The sequence below is a fragment of the Elephantulus edwardii genome, unplaced genomic scaffold (assembly GCF_000299155.1).
Source record: "Elephantulus edwardii isolate Elephantulus edwardi_28Jun2011 unplaced genomic scaffold, EleEdw1.0 scaffold00026, whole genome shotgun sequence".
NCBI classification, from domain to species: Eukaryota; Metazoa; Chordata; class Mammalia; order Macroscelidea; family Macroscelididae; genus Elephantulus; species Elephantulus edwardii.
The window spans coordinates 4620167-4633654 of record NW_006399776.1 but is presented as its reverse complement, the minus strand read 5'-3'; the positions used below and the strand labels follow the sequence as shown (position 1 = coordinate 4633654).

General features: G+C 41.2%; 1 protein-coding gene across 2 annotated transcripts in view; it reads right to left on the bottom strand.

The window, feature by feature from the left end:
* The window catches only part of VPS39 (vacuolar protein sorting 39 homolog (S. cerevisiae)), a 55304-nt gene that overhangs the window by 2407 nt on the left and 39409 nt on the right, over window positions 1–13488 (bottom strand). For both annotated transcript variants that reach the window (XM_006882982.1, XM_006882981.1), the window contains 11 exons: window positions 12261–12390; window positions 10127–10269; window positions 5690–5833; window positions 5094–5235; window positions 4879–4965; window positions 4509–4582; window positions 4009–4107; window positions 3136–3253; window positions 2567–2695; window positions 1635–1737; window positions 1363–1408 (listed from right to left, as the gene is read on the bottom strand). In XM_006882982.1, coding sequence (XP_006883044.1) covers window positions 1363–1408; window positions 1635–1737; window positions 2567–2695; window positions 3136–3253; window positions 4009–4107; window positions 4509–4582; window positions 4879–4965; window positions 5094–5235; window positions 5690–5833; window positions 10127–10269; window positions 12261–12390 — 1215 coding nt within the window. The remainder of the gene's footprint in view (window positions 1–1362; window positions 1409–1634; window positions 1738–2566; window positions 2696–3135; window positions 3254–4008; window positions 4108–4508; window positions 4583–4878; window positions 4966–5093; window positions 5236–5689; window positions 5834–10126; window positions 10270–12260; window positions 12391–13488) is intronic.

The following is a 13488-nucleotide window of genomic DNA, read 5'->3' as shown; positions in this document are numbered from 1 at the left end:
AATTTAAAAAAAAAAGGCTTACTTTTGTTTAGCATTTTACAGTTTTACAAAGTACCAACACCACAAAACAACCCCCCAAAACCAGCAACAATGGCAAAGTTCAACAGGCCAGCGAACAACAAATGCTGGGGAGGTTGAAGAAAGATTAGAACTCTTACTTACTGCTGGTGGGAATGTAAAATGGTACAGTCTATAGAAGGTGGTCTGGTGCTTTCTCAAAAAGTTGGAAATAGAAATACCATTTGACCCAGCAATTCCATTACTAAGAATATACCTTAAGGAAACTAGAGCCACAACTCAAACAGATGTATGTACACCCGTTTATTGCTGTGTTATTCACAATAGCAAAAAGATGGAAGCAACCCAAGTGCCCAGCAACAAATGAATGGATACAGAACTATGGTACGTTCACACAATAGAATATTACGCAGCACTGAAAAACAATGAACTCATAAAATAATACACAACCTGGGGAACCCTGAGGAACATTATGCTGAGTGAAGTATCTCAGTCACAAAAGGACAAATACTGCATAATACCACTGTTATAAAATAGGACAGACATCAGGGGTTGGAAAGAGTGGACAGAAAATAAATAGATCAGATAGGGGAAGAACTGTCTGAAAGGAATATATGATTAGTCATTATATGTATGCCAACAATCTGAAACAAGGGGTGCACTGCAGGGAGGGTTGAGGGAGGGGAGAGGAGAGGTGGAAAGAAAATTTACAACAACGGAAAAATTGAAATAAAACATTTTTGATGTTTAAGAAAAAGAAAATCAGGAAATCTGTGAGAAAAAAAAATTATCCAAAAATATTTCTCCTTTCTTTTGGGCTTTGAAAATGACACTGTAGCAGAAGAAGACTAACCCAGGATGAGATGACTTATTTCCTACTGGCACGATCACCACAATCCCAGCACTATTAACATCCTGGGCTGGATAATATTGTGTTGTGTGGGGCTGTCCCGTGCATTATTTAGCAGCTTTCTTGGTCTGTTACCACTAAATGTCAAGAGCATCAGCCAGAAATCTCTTCAGATAAAGCTTTTTTCTAGACAGAGTCACGTGTGAGCCTTAGAAGAACCACCACATATTCCTTCTCACTAGACTGACTACATAATTTATAATCAACTCTCCTCTAAGAGTAAAGTGGTAGAAGTCTTATCAGGAGTTATGTTGAGACAAAAGCTGTAAAACAGAACCATGGAAGCAAACTGGGGAGAGATGTGCACCCTGCCTCCCATTACACAAACATAAAATCAATCAGCCCAGAAGCACGCTGTTTTCCTCAGCACACAGCAGCAGTAAGTGCAGCTAAGCCAACAGTTAGGTATGCTAAGTGCCAGAGTCACTACTTACATCTTTGTTGCCATCTTTGCTTTGGTCGTAATGCTTGTGGCAGTACCTGCAAGGGAAGAAGTGGTAAGAGAAGGAAAGAGGGGCCACCTGAGAGAAGAGCTTATCAGAAGCGACTGCAGGAGGAGCCTACAGGCAATCAGGAAGCCGGCCACCAGCACAGGCACTTGTCCCAGCCCTGCTGCAGGGATGGCTCTCTACATCTCACATGCCTCCCACCTCTTTCCAGCGCCTTCTTTAAAGCACTTGGGAGGGAGGATAAGAGACCAACTTACTCCTCAGCCATCCGAGTTTCCTTTAAGATGTGGACATAGATGAAGAGGGCTTGTTCATGCTTCCCCATACGCCCCAGGAGGAGAGCTCGCTCTTCTAAGAGGCCTATAAAGAAAAACGAACATAGAGACTGTCGCCATCATTTTGCAAGCACATTATGCAGGGACATAATTAAGCTATTGTTTCTGTTGTTGTTGTGTACTGCAGAGTCAGAAACAACCCATAGCTGACCCTCCTGCGGGCTTTCAGAGGCAGTCAGTCACATGGGAAGAGACTGCCCATCCTTCTCCAGTGACCTCAAACCGTGTGCCTTCGGGATTACAGCATAGCTTCTTGTCACTAGGCCACCAGAGCTCACTAATTAAGCTATTAGAGGAATGGATATCAGGGCAATTTAAAACAAGAGTATTCTTTATATTATCTGAGATTTTCTCCAAGGAAATATATTGCTAAAATTTTAGGAAGCAGGAGGAAACTATTTGAAGAAGTATTTTCTCTCATCATTTTTGTGCTCACTTATAAACTGGGTGAAAAACTCATTCAAGAGCCAAATTCATAAAAGGCTCCCAGGTACTTGAATGAGGCATGCAAAAAAATGGTCCCTCCAGTCTTGGAGCTTACCCATCACTTTTCAGACACATTATGAAAAGTTGCAAAGATTGCTAAACTATGAGCTTAGCCTGGAACATGCACTGTAACAATAAACAAGTTTCAACCCAGCTATCACTCAGCATATAGCTCACCCTCAGTCATGAGGATAAAGGTGTCTCAGTCAGGGTACAAGAGTGGGACTTCTGAGCAGACAAATACGAGCACTAAGCTTGCATCTGATGTTCCCAAGTCCTCTTTACGCAGGGCCAGAGAACTGTGAACAGTTTGATCTTTAGACTTCTTTTTAGGTGATGTAGCTTCTGGTCACAAGCCAGTCACTCACCATCGAAGGGAAAATCACAGATGAGCCGGCCTGGGTCATAGTAGCTGGAAATCTCCAGGAACATCAAAAGCTTCTGCCGGTATTCTCCCAGCTCTCCCTCTTCTTCTCCAGCAGGGACAGGAGTTTTGCCTTTAACGAAAACAAGCTCCACATGAAAGAATGCCACTGGGCAGCAGTGATGGAAGTGGCACATAGATGGGGAAGCATTAGATGATGTCGTCACAACCATCAGGGCGGGCCACCTCAGGGTCCGGTTGGACTTCTCTTGGTTTATGGCCTCTACACGATCTCTAAACATCAGCTTGTGGTAAAAACACTCACTGTATAAACATCTGGGTTTTTATCACCACAGCTGTCATCAAACTGAAGCCAAATCTGACCCTTCTCCCCTCCCCAAGGATCACTGCCACTGATGCTGAGATGTCCAGATTCAGACAAGAGCTGCAGGTCTGGGCTGCTCAGATCCCCAGGCTCCTCTAAAAAACTTTCTGGCCACCTGGGCCCACATCGAAGAGTGAACTCTGCCTCCTGACACCCTCGGCCTACGACCTGGGAATGAGCACTGGTACCTGCAGGAAAGGACAGGAGATACTCCTTCATCAGACCTTGCACCTTCTCACAGTACAGCTGGATCAAGCAGTTGTGGAATCGAGAGCCCGTCTCCTCCCAGACGTGGATGACGTGTTCCTGAGGCGAAATGCAGGCCTGCCTGGTACCCAGAGTGCTGTTTCCTTGTTCAGTCACCTAGCCTTCCTCACATTTTTAAGGCCTACCAGGGCCCACTGAGATTATCCCCTAATCAAGATGCAAAGATTAAGGGGCTGCTCTTCTAAAACCACCAGGAAATTTCACAATGCAAGCCAGCAGCATCAAGAACTATGGCCTTGATTTTCCCCCTCCCCCAAATGCCTTTTATTAATTTTGTATCATAATCCTCAAAATTCTTATTTCAGACTCATTGTTGATTGCCTTCGAGTCGAGAACAACTCATAGCAACCCTATGAACAAAAGGCCTGAAGCCCCTCTATAACTATCGACATTTATCAAAGTTCATAGTTTCCAGAGGCATGTTGTTTAGGAAGTGGATGCCACTCCTGCTTCCTATGTAATAAAAACTATTTGTATCCTAGTATTCATATCTATTTGGTTGTCCTGGGGTCACAGCTGAGTTTGGTAAAACAAATGTGGCTTTGAATTTTTTCCCCCTTCAAACATCATTCTCTTTACCTAGAGTTAGGAGGTATCTGCATCAAGCAACATTTCCTGTTTGCTCTACTAGAATTTCTTTCTTGAAAGGAAGCGGCAGTAATCTCCTTCTGCCAAAGTTCTAGTGTCAAGTGACAACGAACCCTAATACTGTGAACTACTTCAAGACCAAACCACACAGAATAAACTAGGTTCCTGGGTTTGAAACTTGTTAGTTAGATCAAGAGATATCTTACCAGATAAGGAATAGCCAGGCCTTTAAAATTCTCTGTTAAGAAGCCAAGTACCCGATCTCGTGGCAAAGACTCTACTTCTGGGAGATCTTCAGTGAAGATCTGTTAGACAAAACCATGGCTCTAGGAGTGGAATCATCTGACTGTCATTCTCGCGCACTCTCTCTTTCCCCCTCTCTCTCTCTCTCTCACACACACACACACACACACACACACACACATTCTAGAATCAAATGGATAGACCTTGAGAGAAAAGAACATGTAAGAAGGCGACAAGGCCACATGCTAGTTAGTGTTGACATGCTAGACTTCAGGTCCCTGTATTTGTGCAAGGCTCCTTCCATTATCACACTGGAGCCTCAAGTTCCTCACTTCACCTCTTTAATCCCTAAAGAAATGACATATGGCATGAATCCATCTTTCTCTTCTATCCATCATCCACCCAAGTAGACCTGGAACAAACAGAGGTAGCTAGATCAGTGAGAGGGAGCCCTGCGACCTACCTTTAGGCCATCTTCTGGGAAGTCTCTCAGTACCCACACCGAGTAGGAGAAAATCAAATGTAGGTTTTCTGTGCCTATGGGGGGAAGAAAGACTTGTCAGCACCCTGCCCACATTACTGGGAATGCAGGTGAGCAGGCTATCCTGAAATTAATTAACTTCTCGAGCAAACAGCTCTGTCCAAGCACCAACCACTCAGGGTTGCTGGACTATGGGGCTGCTGTGGTCAGAGGATTGGGGGTTTTTATCCCAAACAGAGGAACAAGGTTGGGTAAACACAGGGGAGAGAAAGGACAGACTATTCAGCACCAGAAATGGAGTTGAGGTTCAACTGAACATGAGTATTTCCCACTTCCCTTTGACTGAACTTACCCAGATGTTGCAGGTACTGCACTGTCCTCTCATGGCCTTTCAGAGGGGAGTTGGCTTTCTTAGACTGGTCCACCAGTACCTGCAGAGCTGGCCACGAAGCCCCAAAATAAGGATGCAGAAGGCGCATCCTCACAGGACACTGCCCACACCTGAGCAGCATTCACTGTCTGTGTCCAGAGACCCTCCCAGAGCTATAAAGCGCTTCTGTCAGGTACCTTTCTCATGAAGCCCCTTCTTCTCATACAGGATTATCAGCTCACTGTACTTGTGGGCCTTCTTCAGCACATGCTCGCTTTCTTCGATGTGACAGTGGTTGTTTTCCAGGCGCAGCAGGGGGGCCACCAGGGCCACGTTCGTCTGCAGAGGAAGCAGACTTCAGTAGACACTGCTGCCTACCCTCACCCAGCCCAGGCCTCCTCCAGGCTGCTTGGCCAGGGATGCAACACAAACAAAAGAAAGCAAAAATCCCTTTCAGGTCTACAGCAATAGCCGCTTTTATAGCGCATTAGTGCCCTTTCTCTGAATGGGATTCACTTTCTCTGAGGGGAGGAAGAAGGAATTATTTTTCTTTTTTAGGAAACACACTCATCTTGCAGCACTAATGCCAAAGCTACCAGGGAGAACTTGCCACTGTGAGATTTTAAAGCAGTGTTGCTCTATCCTCTTAATTCCCAGAAATGCAAGGACATCAGTCAAAAACTAGGTGATTTCCTTCAATCCTCTTCCCCTAAAGCACAGTGTTCCTTCCACCTTCCCAGGGCTGCACCAGGGTGAGGAATTCTGGGCACCTCCGAGCGCTCGGGGAACTCACATGGAGGTAGCACTTGAGCAGGGTGGTGTCAATGATTTGCAACAGCTTCTTCTTGGACTTGATGGTGGGAGTGCCTTCCATGAGCGGGGAAGTGCTAGACTGGTGATCAGAGTCATTCAACTTCTTTACCAATTGGCTTCGTTTCTACAAAGGCCGAAAATGAGGAGTAAGGTCAGGACTAAATATTATTTTATGACCTCAACAACTAAGTAATCCCAAATACTTATAAATGAACTCACACTTTTTGGCCTTAATCTCATATTACAATTTTTATGAAAAATCAAAATACAAAACAACTTTGAGATAGCATCTCACCCCAGCAACAACAAAGTTCAACAGGACAGCAAACAACAAATGCTAGCAAGGTTGTGGACAGACTGGAACTCTTATTCACTGACAGTGGGAATGTAAAATGGTACAGCCACTACAGAAAGTGGTCTGGTGTTTTCTTGAAAAGTTGGAAATAGAAATACCGTTTGGCCCAGCAATTCCACTACCGGGAATATACCTTAAAGAAACCTGAGCCATGACTCAAACAGACATATGCACACCCATGTTTACTACTGCCTTATTCACAACAGCAAATAGATGGAAGCAATTCAAGAGCCTATCAATAAGCGAATGGACAGAAAAACTGTATTATATCCACACAATGAAGGACTACACAGCATTGAAAAGCAATGAAATCATAAAACATTACACAACATGCGGGAGTCTTGAGGACACTATACTACGTGAAAATATCTCACTCAAAAAAGGGTAAGTACTGCATAACACTATTATTATAAAATAGGACAGACTTGGGGGGTTGTGGAGGGAATTGAGAAAGAGTAGATAGATAATGAACACTGCATTAGAACAGACGAGGGGAAGAACTGTCTGAAAGGAATATATGATTATGCATTATATGTATGAGAACAATCTGGAACAAGGGGTGAATTTTGGGGTAGGTTGAGGGAGGGGGAGAAAAGCAGGAGAGAAAATGTGCAACAATGAATAAATGAAAGGGAAAATAAAAGAATCAAAATAGATGACTGCCAAATTCCTCCAGGTGCAGTAATAAAAACAGTAATCATTCATCAAATGTTTACTGCCAGTTAGATAATGTATCGAGCCCACTATATACACATTATACTATTTTAACCCTAAAACAAACATGGGGATCATTATTCCTCAGAAATGATAGAGGCAGGATTCAAACCAGCATTTGTCTGTTCCAAAGCCCCTGGTTTTATTTTTTTCATCAATTTCATTCAGATATAATAAAATGTATCCCTTTCAAGTGTATGTTACATTTACTTTGAGATATATGCATGCAACCCGCATCGAAAAGAAGAAAACATCTTTATTATTCTGATCTGTTCTCTATCACTATAAATTACTTTGCCCATTTGGGAACTTCACAGAAATGGAATTGTGCAGTTTGTACCCTTATGTCTCTGACAAAGACCACAGTCTGAAATGTTTTAATTTTCACCTGGAATAATACCATGTAAGTTACTTCACATATTCAAACGTCAGTGGAAAAGGCTAGGGAAGAACACATGCCCAGACTCCTAAAGTGAAGACCCTGGCTAGAGGGCCTTCTGTAGTGCCACAAGCTGGGGAGACACTGTGTCTTAGGAACCTTCACACAAGCTATTAGCATTTCGAGTCAAACTGGTGTGCTCTGTGCAGGCTTCCAGGCACAGCTGGGGACCCTGGAGCTCAATGGTAAGGAAATGCCAGGCTAGATCCCATTAACTTAGAAGCAGGTGGCAGGAAGCCAGCATTAAAATGTTCCCAGTCACATTACTCAGTGTCTACCCAGGAACCTGCTACCAAGATTTACAGGACATTTACTGGGAGAAAAAGAAACAAATTCTACAACTCTGAAGAGATCCAAAGAAATTTTTAAAAAGCTTTCTACAAAGAGGCTTTTCGGAAATGTCAGTTTCAGCTACCTTTAAATTTTCACTTATCTGTCTATAACAGTAAACAGAAAAACACTCAACTTTAAATATACCTTTCTTCCAAAAAACATGTTGTAGATGAATCTTTATTGAAAGAGAATAATTTTACTTAAATAGATTTTAAAAAAAACCCTCTCAAACCAAAATCATTGCCATTGATTTGGAACCAACTTATAGCTGACCCTCCAGTGGGTTTTCAGAGACTGTAAATTGCATGAGAGGAAACTGTCCATCTTTCTCTCACACTGTAGCTAATAGCTTTGAACTGCCTACGTTTGTTATTAGCAGCACAACTCCCTACAAGCTACCAGGACACAACAAATTTTTTATAGCTATACAACAGAAGAGACCATGGATATAACCATAGTACCCCTTCTAAGACTCAAATCCCTATGCACATCCAAAAACTTCTCCAGTAGGGTAAAAAGGGAAGCCACTGACTGGGAAAAAGTATTCGGTAATAACATATCAGATAAGGGACTTATATCCAGAATTTATGAAATACTTGAGCACCACAACAAGATAAAGGTAAATAATCCAATAGAAAAATGGGCACAGGATATGAACAGGCACTTCACCAAAGACGACATTCAGATGGCTAACAAACACATGAAGAAATGCTCAAAATCCCTAGCCCTAAGAGAGATGCAAATTCAAACAACTATGAGATATCATTTCACCCCAGTCAAAATAGCAAAATTTAACAGAACAGCAAGCAACAAATGCTGGCGAGGTTGTGGAGAAACTGGAACCCTGATTCACTGTTGGTGGGAGTGTAAAATGGTGCAACCCCTGTGGAAAGCAGTATGGCGCTTTCTCAAAAAGTTGCAAATAGAGATACCATTTGACCCAGCAATTCCACTACTGGGAATATACCCTGAAGAGACCATAGCTGACATCCAAGCAGGTATATGCACACCCATGTTCATTGCAGCTTTGTTCACAATAGCAAGGAGTTGGAAACAACCTAAGTACCCATCAACAAACGAATGGCTAGAGAAGCTGTGGTATATTCGCACAATGGAATACTATGCTGCATTAAAAAACAAGGAACTCATGCAATATTATTCAAAATGGTTGACTCTGGAGAACATTATGCTGAGTGAAATATCCCAGTCACAAAAGGACAAATATTACATGATGCCACTGTTGTAGAATGGGACTGTCCTTGGGGTTAGGGAGAGACTGAGTAAGATGGGTTCAATAATGTATACTGCACTGAAACAGAGGAGGGAGAGAACCGTCTAAAAGAGAGATGGAACTGGGTATTTCTGTCATCACAGGAGACTAGAGCGAGGGCTGCATGGTGGAGGGGACCTGGGGGAGGGTTTGTAAAACAATGAAAGAATCTTTTCTTTTACTTTTCCATAATTTTTGGACTCATGTACTTATAACTTGTTAGTCAAATTTGTGTCTTCTAGGTTGCAACACCCCCATGATACATCTTGAAGGATATGTACATGTACAGCCAAGCAAAATCAATAAGAGTGCATCTGAATTCCAAAATCAATCTCCATAATAGTCTATGTGTTTCCTACTGCCAAAGGGGCCCTTTAGAGTAGTGAGAGAAGATCTTCACCCTGAAACCCACAGCGTCCCTTTTCAGCAGGAAGTAGCTAAGAGAATACGCCGTCCCCTTTTCCTTATGACTCAGGGTGAAGTCTCTCTCAGGGAGGAGTGATAGGGAATGGCAAAGGATACACTGACAAAGAAGATTAATCAGAACTGGCTTTGACAAGCACTGTGGCATTTGGACAAGAACAAACTGGGAGGAGGGTAGAGAGAATAGTGCAACAATGAATGAGTGGAAGCCCAAAATCTCTGTAAATGTTTATGAAAATTAATAAAATTATAGAAAAAAAAAAAGAGGAATAATGCTAGATCCTAACTTGTAAAAAAAAAAAAAAAGAAAAGAAACCAGAACAGACAGTTTGATGTCTGTTTGTAATAAATAAACCAATTAATCAGTAAATAAATTCATAAATGCATAATAAACATCTAAAAAAAAACACTAAAATGTAACTTATCTCTGAGTGAGGAAGTTATAGATAATTTGTATTTTTACTTTGTACTTTTCTGTTCTCCAAGACTTTCTACATAATTCAGGCTTTCCTCACCCCTCCTAAAAAAGAAGTATTTTTATAAAAAAGTATGTACTTTTTTCTATCAATTAAAATTGGCCCTTTTTAGATCCTAACAGTCTAATATGAATTAATGACAAAATAAGAATGTTTCTTACTAGCAGGATTTTATTTAAAAGACACGAAATAATAACAGAAACCAACTCAACAGTACTGTTAGACAGGAAGGAATGGAAAACTGTGCCCACCTCTGACTTCCAGAGCATTCACTTAAGGAACTGCAGAGCATTATGGCAAAAGGGGTAATATGCTAAATCCATGTGTGTCAGTATAGGAGGCCTGCAGAGACACAGCATTTGGAAATTGGAAGTAAATCCTTTTATATACCTCTGTGTTATACCTACCTGTGTCAAGTAGTCAATCAGAGCTAAGTGAGCCTTCTCCAATTCAGCCCCAGAGAGCACAGGCAATGGGTTAGGATACTGCAGCTGCTTCCTGTAGTCGGTGGGCAGGAGGTCAGGGTACAGGCCCATCACATGAGTGGGATCTACATGGAAGGTAAACATGATTCCTCTGGAAGGGAGCCAAGTAATTTAAGGATAAAGTAAATTAAAACACAAAAAAAAACCTCTCTGATTGCTGTTGAGCCAGAATTGACTGAGAGCTGATCCTCCACTGGGTTTCTGAGACTGGAAATTGTATGGGAGAAGATTGTCCGCCCTTTGGATTTGAACTGTTTAAGAGGCATGGCCCTTAGGCTAGTTTTTTAACTCCCTACGAATTATGCCATCATAATTAAAACAAGACTACTACTACTATTAAAAAGTAATGTCAGATGGATTTATTTAAAAGAATGATTCTAAATTTGTTTATGTTTGAGCACATTTCTGTATGTATATTTCATTGAAAGAATCTGCCTATATTCTAAAACAGTTACATAAAGAGAATTAGAAGGAAATATTTATCGACTCTTAAAGGAAGAGGAGAAAAAAAATTTCCAAAGAAAATCTTGTATCAAAGATTTAATAGTAGGGGGAGCTTTTCTTTTACTTTTCAAAGAGAAGAGTGTACTGGGGGGGAGAGGTGGGCAGGGAGAAAAGTGCAACAATGAATAAATGGAAATCCAAAGTCTCTGTAAATTTTCATTAAAATTAATAAAAAAATTACAAAAAAGATTTAATAGTAAAAAATTTATCAAAAAGGAGTATTAAAATAAAAAACAGATTAATAAATAGATCTGTAACATACACAGCAAAAAGGTATTTTGCTCATTACATAAAGCAAATTTAGATAAATTTGTAATAAAACAGTAGTTCATTTGATAAATAGGTAAAAGGCATGACAACTGATAAGAGAATGTCATAAAAACGGGAACATGTGCTGTAAGAATCAAAGTGAAGGCAGCTCTAGTGGCCTAGTGATAAGAATCTGTGCTGCAATTCCAAAGGTACATCATTCAAATCTACCAGCTGCTCCGTGGGAAAAGGATGGGTACTCTCCTCCCATTCGATTTACAGCCTGTGAAAACCCACTGAAAAATCAGTTCTGACTCAAGAATCAAAATAGTATACATTAAAAATGTCAAAATGACATTTTTATGTCAATTTAATCAGTGAAAATAATTTTTTTTTTCTATGATTCTACCTAGTGCTTAATTAGGCAAGTCTATTGTCACAGACCTCTCCAAATTACTGAGATACAATGTTAGTTTGAAAACTAAGGTGTGCCTAATTCAGGCCACAGTTTTTTCCAATCACTTGCTATGCATCTGAGAACTGGACAATAAATACAGAAGAAAACAGAAGAATTGATGCCTTTGAAATGTAGTATTGGAGAAGAGTACTGAATATCTCATGGACTGCCAAAAAAAAAAAACAAACACCAAAACAAAACAAAACAGATATGACTGAAACAGTGCAGCCAGAATGCTCTTTGGTGGCAAAGATGGTGAAGCTTCATCTCACATACTTTGAGCATGCTGCTAGGAGAGCTATTTCTTGGAAAGAGACCTCATATATGGAAAGGTGAAGGTCAGTGAAAGAGAGGAATACTCTCAGTGAGATGTACTGACACAGTGACTCAGTGGGCTCAGAGAGGATGCTTACATGACAGGATAGGACAGGGTTCAGATCTCGTTAATAGGGTTGCTAGAAGTTGTGTTCAACTCAAAGGCATCTAACAACCACCACCTCATGCTTATAAGACAGTGAAAAAAATTCTTAAAATGCAAAGACAATAAATACCATCACCTTAATAATAAAAAAAGGTCCACTAGTTCTCTATTAAGAACAATGATGGATGTTAGGGATATCTGAATGTCTCTTTTCCTTCCTCTCAATACCCTCAACTGGGGGATCTGGTGTCTGTGTACAGCAACCTCTTCAGGGAGGTGCTGGATGGTGGATCTGCCTTAGGAGCTGGAACCTCTTCCCAGGGACCAACTTTCCCCATTCTCAGAAGTCTAGTTTCCTTTCTCCCTGTTCCTTTCAGTTCTCTCTCCACTTAGTTCCTTTTCCCAATGCCACACCCTTTTATTACCTGTGCCAAGTTTGGCAAACACCTGCATGGATTCATCAAAACGCTTTTGGCAGAAGAGGTTGAAGGCATACAAATTCTTGATGTGATGGATCTGCTGCTGCTTCTCACTGTCAGAGTAATCTTTCATTTCCTAATAGGAAAATAAGATAGGTAAGGGCTCACTCTGGCAACAAATATTTGTTCAGTACCTAGCAGGTGCTGGGTAGGAAATACAAGTGTCAAAATATACCAAACTGCCACACAGTACCTAATCACAGCATTTCCAGGCTTAACTATAAGACTGATAAGTAAACAATGTTGTTATTAAGTGCCACTGAGTCACCTGTGACTCACAGCGACCCTATGTACAACAGCTCTGAAGCCTGCCCTGTCCTGAGCCTGTCTTAATGACTCCAACACACCTACCCCCATTGCCCCAGGTACTGTATCAATCCATCTCATCTGGGGTGTTCCTTTCCTGTGCTGTCCCTCCACCTTCAAAGCATGATGTCCTTCTCAAGGACTAGTCCTTCCTGAACATGTGCCCAAAGTATGTGAGACAGAGCTTCAAAATCCTAGCCTCCAAGGAGAAACTTGGTTTCATCCTCTCCAAGACAAACCTATTTATTTTCTTGGCAGTCCATAGTATGTTTAAGGCTCTTTTCCAGCACCACAACTCCTTTTCTGATTTCAAATCATGCAGTGTTTCTTTGCTCTGTTCTGAGGACTGCTTCCTGGTCCAAGTATAGGTTTCGCATGAGAACAATCTAGTATTCTGGGATTCCCATTCTTCTCAAGGTGAGCCACAATTTGTTGTGATCCACACAATCAAATGCCTTTGTACAGTCAATGACAGGCTTGCCAAAACAATACAGTACAGTTCCTATAAAAGACCTGGCCAGTATTCCTCAAAACTGTCCAAGTCAGGAAAAATAAATAGTTACAAACCAGACAGTAAGGAGACATGGTAACTAAATACAATTGGTATCTGGATTTTTTTCTGGAACAGAATAGACTTATTAATGAGAAATCTGGTGAAATCGAAATTATGTCTTGAGAAGCTGTGGTATATTCACACAATGGAATACTACGCTGCATTGAAAAACAAGGAACTCATGCAATATTATTCAAAATGGGTGAGCCTAGAGGACATTATGCTGAGTGAAATTTCTCAGTCGCAAAAGAACAAATATTGCATGGTGCCACTGTTGTAAAATGGGACTGATATCAGGGTTGGAGTAAGACTGAG